The 10,340-nt window shown below is 43.6% G+C and overlaps 1 protein-coding gene across 1 annotated transcript; it reads right to left on the bottom strand.

Annotated features, from left to right (window-relative positions):
* Positions 1-7,239: 7,239 nt before the first annotated feature.
* Imp3 (IMP U3 small nucleolar ribonucleoprotein 3) lies at positions 7,240-8,548 on the bottom strand. The gene has a single exon (XM_046428115.2). It carries the CDS (start codon positions 8,448-8,450, stop codon positions 7,896-7,898), a length of 555 nt encoding a protein of 184 aa, XP_046284071.1. The 5' UTR covers positions 8,451-8,548; the 3' UTR covers positions 7,240-7,895.
* Positions 8,549-10,340: the final 1,792 nt, after the last annotated feature.

Raw genomic sequence — 10,340 nt, 5'->3', positions numbered from 1 at the left:
TTTATGAGGCGCCACTAAGGTTTCAGAGAGGGTTGTTATCTGGTCAGGGAAAACCAGGCCTGGGTGAGTTCAAGGCACAGGCAGGCATTCCAAGCAAGTTTAGAAATCTCAGTAATTTATAGTAAAGCCGAAATTAATTTTTCATGCCTTTGTGATGAGATGGATCCCAATCTTAAGAGGGAATTAAGTTGGGTTTACCACCTATCTCTAAATAAAATACAAAAATAGGGCTGGGGATGTGGCTCAGTGGCTGAGTGCCCCTAAATTCAATCCCTAGTACCAAAAAAAAAAAAAAGAATGAGAATGAAAATCATAGCCAGGTGCCAATGGTACAGGCCTGTAATCCCAGTGGCTCAGAGGCTGAGTGCCCCTGAGTTCAGTCCCCAGTACCCAACAACAAAAAAACAGAATGAAAATCACAAAATACCCAATCCCGGTGAGAGGCAGTTTACAAACTACCTGAAGAAGCTGGGTGTGGTGGTGCATGCCTGTATTCCCAGCCACTTGGAGGCTGAGGTAGGAGGATCACAAGTTCAGGATCAGCCTCATCAATTTAGCAAAATCCTAAGCAATTTAGGAAAACCCTGTCTCAAAAAGTGAAGTTGGGGTGCTGGGATGTAGCTCAAATTTAAAGTTCCCTTTGGTTTAAACCCCATTAATATTTTTTGTTGTTGTTTTTAGTTGTCAACGGATCTTTTGCTTATTTATATGCAGTGCTGAAGATTGAATTCAGGGCTTCACACATCGCAGGCAAGTGCTCTCCTGCTAAGCTACAACTCCAGCCCAGTACTCAAAAAAAATTAAAAATATAAAATGAATAAATAAGTAAAGAGGGCTGCAGATTGGCTCAGTGATAGAGCAGCACTGGACTCAGTCCCCAGTCTTATAAAAATGAAACAAACTCTCCAGGTCATCAAAAACAAGAAAAGTTTGAGAAACTCAGAGCTAAGAGAGCCTAAAGAAACAGGACAACTAAATCTAGAGAATTATTTTTTTAATATTTATTTATTTTAATTTTTGGCGGAAACAACATCTTTGTTTGTATGTGGTGCTGAGGATGGAACCCGGGCCGCACGCATGCCAGGCGAGCGCGCTACTGCTTGAGCCACATCCCCAGCCCGTGGACAGCTAAATCTAAAGTAGCATTTGTCCTGGGAGGAATCCTGGAACAGAAAAAAAGAAATTAGATAAAAACAAAGAAAATTTGAATGCAGCTTGGACTTTTTTTTTTGGGGGGGGGGGTGGTACCGAGGATTGAATAAAGGGGTACTAGACCACTGAGCCACATCCCCAGCCCTTGAAGTTTGGACTTTAGTTAACATTATATCACCAGTAGCTGGTCTATTGTGATAAATGTACCATAATGAGCTAGATGTTAGTAACAGGGGAAATTGGTTTTATGTTTTATTTTTGTGGTGCGAGGAATCAAACCCAAGGCCTTGTGTATTCGAGGCAAACACTGTACAAACTGAGCCATATCCCCAGCCCTAGTAACAGTAAAAATGAAATTGGGTGTGGGGTTTATGGATACATTGTACTGTACTCTTTCATTAATTTTTCTGTAAATCTAAAACTATTCTAAAATGAGTTTTATGAAAAAACAACCAGAACCTAAATGTAAGCGCTTAAACCATGAAATATTTAGAAGAAAATCCTTATGACACTGGTTTAGCAAAGATATTTTGTGTATAATACTATGAACACAGGTAACAAAAGAAAAATAGATAAGTTGGGCTTTATCAAAATTTAGAACTTTTGGGGCCAGGGATGTATCTTAGTGGGATAATGCTTGCCTAACCCATGTGGTCCTCGGTTCAAACTCTAGTACCACAAAAAAATTTCAAATTAAAAAAATTTTTGGATGGGCTGGGGTTGTGGCTCAGTGGCAGAGTGCTTGCCTAGCATGTATGAGGCACTGGGTTCGATTCTCAGCACCACATAAAATAATAAAATAAAGGTTCATCAATATCTAAAAAAATATTTTGAAAAATTGGGGGGGGGGGAACAGGGATTAAACCCAGGGGTGCTTAACCACTAAGCCACATCCCCAGTCCTTTTAATTTTTTATTTTGAGGCACAGTCTCACTAAATTGTTAGAGTCTCACTAAATTGCTGAAGTGGCTTTGAACTTGTGATTCTCCTGCCTCAGCTTCCCAGAGTTGCTAGGATTACAGGCATGCACCACCACACCCAGCATCAAAATAAAATTTTAAAAAAGGGCTGGGCATGTACCTAAGTGGTAGAGCCCTTGCCTAGCATATGTGAGCCCCAGTCTTCAATCTTCAGTTCTGAAGCAGATGCCCTTCAAAATTAAAAGCAACTTCCTGGTAACTGTTTTTACCTCCTCATTCTGAGGATAAATGCCGAGGAAATTAAGGTTGACGAATTTCTAATAAAGCACAGCCTAACTAAATCTCTATGTTTCTTGGTTGGTTGTTTTGGTACAGGGATTAAGCCTTGGGGTGCTTTGTTACTGTGCTACATCCCCTGACCTTTTTTAAAAATTTTCATCAAATTGTGGAGGCTGGCATGGTGATCCCCTGTGGCTCCAGAAGCTGAGGCAGGAAGATCACAAGTTCAAAACCAGCCTCAGCAATTTAGTGAGGCCCTAAGCAACTTAGCAAGACCCTGTCTCAAAAAAAAAAAAAAAAAAAAAAAAGGGGGGGGGGGGGGGGAGGGGGGCTGGGAATGTAGCTCAGTGATAAAGCAACCCTGGGTTCAATCCCCAGAACAAAAAAATGTTAATACTGGCCTTGAATTTGGAGTCCTCCTCCCTCAGCATCTCTAGAAGCTGGGATTACAAACCTGAACAACCATGCCTGGCTCAGATGTTATTTTCTGGCATTCTTAGCTTTAGGGTTGGTGGAAGCTAGTGGTCCTTCCTCTCCAGTAACTATGGAGATTGAGGCAGGAGGATCACAAATTCCAGGGCATCCTCAACAATTTCATGAGACCCCATCCCAACATAAAAAAGGGCTGGGGATGTACCTCAATATTAAAGCACAGTGGATTATATTTCCAGTACCAAACAGATGGACCAACACACACAGATTATGAAAGGTTTACCTAATAGTTGAGAGAATGTTAAGTCAGATACAAAGGTTAAAAGTAAGACAGCGGGCTGGGGTTGTAGCTCTGTGGCAAAGCATTTGCCTAGCATGTGTGAGGCACTGGGTTTGATCCTCAGTACCATATAAAAATAAATAAATAAAATAAAGGCATGGTGTCCATCTGCAACTAAAAAAAAAAAAAAGTTTAAAAAATAAGGGTTGGGGTTGTGGCTCAGTGGTAGAGCACTTGCCTCTCATACGTGGGGCACTGGGTTTGTTCCTCAGCACCACATAAATAAAGTAAAGGTATTGTGTCCATCTACAAAAATAATAATAATAAAAAAATAAAATGGCTATTTTTCTAAAGGGCCTGAGATAGTACAAGATAATTTTGACATACAATATGTTCTCTCTCCATAATCGCTATGTTCTAGGCAGCCAAAGCCAAACAGTCCACAGGATTTGTGACATAGATACATGATGGAAAGTTCCAGTCCAGAGACCCAGTTACAAAGTAAAAAAAGAAAAGTGTAAACCAGGCATGGTAGCACATGCCTATAATTTCAACAGCTCCGGAGGCAGAGGCAGGAAGATCATGAGTTCAAAGCCAGACTTGGCAACTTAGTGAGGCCCTGAACAACTTAATGAGATCCTGTCTCAAAATAAAATATAGGGCTGGGGCTGTAGCTCAATGGCAGAGTGCTTGCCTAGCATGCGTGAGGCACTGGGTTTGATCCTCAGCACCACATAAAAATACACAAATAAAATAAAGGCATTATGTCTATCTACAACTAAAAAAAAAATGCTCCCAGTTTAAGATTAAACTTTAAAAATATATATATTTAAAAAAAGGGCTGGGAATCAGGCTCAGTGGTTAAAACCTTTGGATTCAATCCCCAGTACCAGAAAAAAAAAAAAAAGTGTAAACAGAATGGAAATGTCCATAAATCTAGTAACTCCCCGGCTGCCCCCAGTACTGGAATTGAACCCAGGGGCACTCTCCCACTAACCTACATCCCCAGCCCTTAGTTACCCATGCATGACCTCAAACTTGCAATCCTCCTGTCTTAGCTTCAAGAGTAGCTGACATCACAGGCATGTGCCATAATGACATGCCATAATGCCTGGTTGGTAACACTCTTTGTGATTTTTTTTGGGGGGTGCAGAGGCAGAATTTAATCCAGGTCCTCACACACTCTAGGCAGGTACCCTACTACTGAGCTACATCCCCAGCCCTTTGTTTTTGGTACTGGGGATTGAACTCAGGGGTACTGGACCACTGAGCCACATCTCCAGCCCTATTTTGAATTTTATTTAGAGATAGGGTCTCACTGAGTTGCTTAGTGCCTTCCAGTTGCTGAGGATGGCTTTGAACTCGTGATTCTCTTATCTCAGCCTCCCAAATCGCTGGGATTACAGGCGTGTGCCACCATACCCGGCCCTTTTTATGTTCTTTTTTTTTTTTTTAATGTCAATGGACCATTATTTTATTTATTAACTTATTTATACGTGGTGCTTAGAATCGAACCTAGTGCTTCATACATGCTAGGCAAGCGCTCTACCACTGAGCCACAATCCCAGTCCCCTTTTTGTTTTAAAACAGCATCTCATTAAGTTGGTGAGGCTGGCCTCAAACTTGTGATCCTCCTGCCTACCCAGTCACTGGGATTACACCATGTGCCATGGTGCACCACTCTAGCTGATAATCTCTTAATTTGCGTTTTGAGCTCTGGGTACTATATAGCTGTATAGCCACCTCATGTGGTTGTTCCAGATGCTTACAAAGGGTAGAAGTGATCCAAGATCATGTTCCAGGCAGCGGTTGGAATTGTCCAGTATCCTAATGGCCTCCAGACTCTATTTCCAAAGCTCTTTCAATGTTTTCATTGTAATTTTCCTTTTATTTTCCCAATGGTAAATTATATGATATGTATGCTTAACCATAATACAAAAACAACTAGAAAATTCACAAAGTACATTATCACTTGATTATAATAAAAAATAATATTACTTTGAATTTTCTAGTTTCCAGCTGCTCAGGAGATCTCATCCATGACACAAAGCACTCACCCTTCAGTAATTACTCACTGGTCCAACCAAGGTTCCCAGGCAAACAAAGACACTCCCATTAAACATGACATGCAAATGGACTAGAAATGACCTCCTAGAAGCAAAGGGCAGGCCTCTGTTTTGGCAGGGTAACATTCTTTTGATACACAACAGTTAGAGTGAGTGGTCAGTGGCTATGGAAAATATTATGATCATGCTTTATTACGGTAGGACCTTGGGATATAGCACAAGGCCTGGTTTCACTGGCTGTGTTGAACCTTCTGGAAATTCTGAGTATGAGAATAATGAGGAACCCAGAGATGACCCATGTATAGGCAGCCAGCCATTATATTTCCTATCATCTCAATCCCTGGACCCAGTTTACTTCAAGAGAATTTATATATAGATGTTTTATCTGCTTGGGTCATGGTGCAGGCTCCAACTACTCCCAAGGCGTGGTCACTGGAGGGCCTACCTTCTAAGAGCCACCTTTCTCTCCCTCCGTAAGATCCATAAGCCTAGAAGTTCTGAGAATGCTCCTTCAAATGGGCAGAGACTGTATTCAGCTACTAGAGCTGAGGAGTCAGATTTTCTTACAATAAAGGGACAGCACTGAAAAAAATATGGCCTTGGGGCTGGGGATGTGGCTCAAGCACACTCACCTGGCATGCGTGCGGCCAGGGTTCGATCCTCAGCACCACGTACAAAGATGTTGTGTCCACCGAAAACTAAAAAATAAATATTAAAATTCTCTCTCTCAGGCTGGGGATGTGGCTCAAGCGGTAGCGCGCTCGCCTGGCATGCGTGCGGCCCGGATTCGATCCTCAGCACCACATACAAACAAAGATGTTGTGTCCGCCAAGAACTAAAAAAAAAAAAATTCTCTCTCTCTCTCTCTTTAAAAAAAAATAAAAATAAAATAAAATTCTCTCTCTTAAAAAAAAAAGCAAAAAAAAACTATGGCCTTTGGAGTCACATGAGCCTGGACATGACCTCCAGCCTGGGACAAATTCTTGTCCCAGTTTTTTCACAAATTGAGAATATGGTAACATATAGCTTGCAGAGTTCTGGGGAAGAGTAACTTGAACACCACCTTTTCCCTGAAGCCTTCCCAGTTTAATGCTTATATCTGCCTCAGCCCTTTAAAACAGCAATTTGGTGAGATCAATCACATTGCCTAATGCTGCTGGTTTTCTGTGCTGACTTGGAAACTCAAGTTTAGAGCCTCTTTAAACCGACTCACTCCTAAGGACCAGTTGTTCTGACACTGATAGTCTCTTTTTCTGTTTGTTTGCAATGCAGCCCAGGGCCTCTTGCATGCTCAGCAAGCACTCTGCCACTGAACTACATCCCCAATCCCATTGATAGTCTCTTATAAAAGATTATGATTCCAGTCTGACACTTATGGCCATACAATCTTAACATTTTGACCGATCTCTGCTGCAATTCCTTCATCTGAAAAGTGGAGAATAATTGAATCTCCCCATATCATAGGATTGCTGGGAGAAGTAAATGGGTTAATACACTTACCACTATGTATCATATAGAAACATTTGTGATTATCATCTCATGTCACCACCTTGTTTCTTCAGTAAATGCTGCCTCACACCTGGAGAACTGAAGGCACATGTAAAAGCCCACCTACTAGCCTCAGCATTCTATTTATTTTCCTTTTTGAAGTCCAGGGTAAAATTTGGTATGCTCTCTACTCTCCTTTTTAATTTTCTTCCACTCCATCTTTTTTGAGGGGAGGGGACTGAGCACATGGGATGGCTAAGCACAGCTCTATCCCTCCTAAGAACATATTTCCAGGAACCTATTGGGCCACTTCTAACCGCTAGATGGCCACATTACAGGGTGATTATTTCCTTAGGCAAGCAAACGCTTCAGCCCTCTAAAACAAGATTTCCTGGGGCTGGGATATCAACAGGAAGTCCTGCAGAGAAGAGCTCTGCCAAAACATTCATTCCAAGGAACTGATTGGTAAAGCAGCAAATTTGTCCAATCCTGTACAACATCCTGCAGCTCCACATGTGGCCCATTGCAGACCTCACCCACAGATGGACCTACCCCTCTGGATTCTTGGGACAGGAAGATCTATAGATAAGGTCATCCCAATGTAAGAAAACCATAAGAAAAGTTGCATTTACAAAGTGGTTGGGCCATTTATTGGTACTAGGGAAAGTGTTTCTTTACAGGAGGAAAGGAACTCTTTAATACTAAAGTCTTTTCTTTTTTTCTTTTGCCTGTCTGGGGATTGAACCCAGGGTTTAGCAAATTCCAGGCAAGCATTTTCTTTTTTAATTTGTCCTAGCCCCCAGGCTGACCTCCAACTTATGATCCTCCTGCCTCAACCTCCAGAGTAGCTGGGATTACAAGTGAAAAGTCTCACCCATTTTATGCGAACTTGAGCCCAAACTCTCCATATGTACACAGGTTAATGACGATCAGGAACAAATACTTGAGTTAAATAAACTGAACCAAATATTCCTAGTACAAAATGATAAAGGAAAGGGAGGAGAGGGCAACGTTACAGCTTTTACACAATGCTTCAGGCAAAAACAGCTAACAATCCCCACTGTCTCCCAAGGTAGTCATTTAATAGTCAGTGATCCAAGTTCTAAGAAAATGTCCTGGAAAACAGGAACAAACCTCCCCACTCCCGCTTCTGTGACCTGCAATTAAGAAGCCAAGTTTTTAAGAACCCAAGACCGATGCTCTTGGCAAAGGCATTCAGAATCTCCAGTACGAGGCTTCAACTTTCTCATCTGTAAAAGGCAGACGCGGCGAGATCTGCTAGGCATCCAAATCAAAGTCATCGCGCTCCTCATTGTATTCCAGCACGTGCCTCTTGATCTTGGAGGAGTCGACCCAGGTGACAAAATCCTCCATGCTGCGAGTGACAAGGAAGGCGGGATCGGTAACCACGTCCGGGCCGACACGCACGTGGCCCTGCTCCACGAAAGTTACGGCAGCCTGGAGATGCTGTGCCATGCGCAGTTTGAGGAGCACTGTGGGAAGGCGGCGGCGACAGAAGGACGAGGCTGTGACGAAATCGCAGAGCTCGAGCGATCCGCGCGTCGGCACCAGACCGAGAGCATACAGCTTGTCCAGAAGCGCGGCAGAGGCGCGCACGCGAAACGGGTCACGCTCGGGGAGGTCGCGCAGTCGCCGCGCCAGCTCGCGCACCGCGCGGCTCAGCTGGTTGTACCGGGTGTAGTCTTCACGCCGCTGCAGACGGTAACGCCGCAGCACGCGCAACTCGTGCAGGTTGTGGTCAGTGACTTCCCAGTTCAGGAAGTCCACCTGCTTCAGTAGCTTCTGCTCGTGGAACTTAAGCTTCCGCACCATGATGGCGGCAGCCGAAACAGCGAGAAGCTAAATTGAAAGCGCGTTCAGACGCCCGAGCGACTACCGCAGCGACGCCAGAGTACCGAGTTCCTTGAAGGCCCTGGGCCAATGAAAGAAAGGCTAGGAGCCACGCCCCCCAACCCCGTTGGTCAGAGTTGGGCCACACCTTTGCATCCGCATCTCGCGTTTCTTGTGTCGTTCTCGTTGGCGGGCGTGGGGGAGGCGTGAGAAGTGCCCGCGGTGGGTAGTGAAGGAGAATCTGGAGGCGACTTTGCGGTTCTTAGTAACGGAGAATGCATCCTCTAGTGCAGTAACAATTTCTTCTCAGATTTCTACCCTTTGGGGACTCTCAGCAGAGGGTTTCCCCGAAAACCTGGGGAGGCCAATTCCGCGGGAGAGGAGTGATGACCGGCTCTTGAAGTTGGGTTCACTGCGCTCGCGACGACCCAGCGGCGGAGGCTGACAGAGCAGTCAGCCTTCCGCCTGCGACTGCTGGGTCTTTCACCAGGCGAGCAGAGCGGTTTCTCCTTGCCAAATAGGGCTGGACTGCACTAAACCTATGGCATGCGGATTCCCTGGCCACTTCCTACACTCATAAGATCGGAATCTATTGCGGAACTGTCTGCAAATCCTGTATTTTTAATTTTTTCTCCTCCCTCCTCAGCCCCGTGGTATTGGGTATTGAACCTGGGGTGCTCTGCCACGGAGATATATCCTCAACCCTTATTTTATTTTGAGATAGGGTCTCACTAAATTGCCCAGGACTCGAGCTCGCCATCATCACTCAACCTAGCTAGTCGCCGGGATTACAGGCGTGTGCCACTGCGCCTGACTGGAAATCTGTATTTTTAACAAGTGCCAGCTGGTTTCACGAAATACAGCGAATTTGAGAAACTTGGACTGTTAGTACAAGTCCTAACCCTTTAGTCTAGCCTCAAACGAATTAGCTTGGGTGGATTTCTGGCCACCGAGTATTGAACGCTGTTTGAGCTAGTTAGATATGTAAATTACATTTGAGCGCAGCGGGACTAACTCCCTTTTAACCTAGGCCTCTGACGCCATCTAGCTTCTACTCTGATCATTTTTGTTTTTCATTGTCTTTTTTTTTTTTTAATGCAGTATTTACTAGCTGGAAAATACATATGTAACATGTAAGTTATCGTGTATAATGCATACTCGTGTACTCAACAGCATATTTAAGTAAACATCACCACAACAATTGAACCATTTCATTTACCTAATCCAGCCTCTTTCTCCTTCCAAAGGTAACGGGATCTCCTGTCCTGATTTTTTTTTTTTTGGCGGTATTTTTTAGGGGCGCTCTACCACTGAGCTACATTCCCCAGCCCATCTAATTTTTTTTTTTTTAATTTGAAACAGTGTTTTACTCAAATGACCAGGCCGTTCTCGAGTTTGTGATTCTTCTGCCTCAGCCTCCGGAGTTGCTGGGGTTACAGATGTGCACCACTCTGCCCAGCTCCTCTCCTGAATTTTGTGTTTATTATTTTGTTTAAAAATTTTTTCATCATTATACATACAAATATATGTATACACACATATGTATTTAATATTAGGTGCTGGGGATGGAACCCAGAACCTTACCCATGCTAGGCAAGCACTCTACCTCTGAGCCGCACACCTGAAGACCGAGTTTATTCAAAGTATAACCTATGGATCAACAGAGAGCTTGTTGGAAATGCAGATTCTCAGGCCCTATTCCTGAGACTCAATCTCATTTTAACAAGATCTTAATTTGTGTGCACCCTGATATTTCAGAAGTGTTTCATAGAAGACAAGACATTGATTGGAGTTTGTTACGTGTAGCTGTAATTGCTTTTTTCCCTATCGTGTAATAGTCTTTGTTTGACTCATTTATTAATCCATTTTCCT

This window comes from Marmota monax, unplaced genomic scaffold (genome assembly GCF_021218885.2).
Source record: "Marmota monax isolate L192 unplaced genomic scaffold, Marmota_monax_Labrador192_F-V1.1 WCK01_AAM20220418_F8-fsc00111, whole genome shotgun sequence".
NCBI lineage: Eukaryota > Metazoa > Chordata > Mammalia > Rodentia > Sciuridae > Marmota > Marmota monax.
Note: the sequence above shows the minus strand (reverse complement) of the source record. Positions and strands in the feature narration are given on the sequence as shown.

Excerpts from the sequence above, each read along its gene's own strand:
- Imp3 (XM_046428115.2), bottom strand. The coding sequence starts at position 8,450 with ATGGTGCGGAAGCTTAAGTTCCACGAGCAGAAGCTACTGAAGCAGGTG.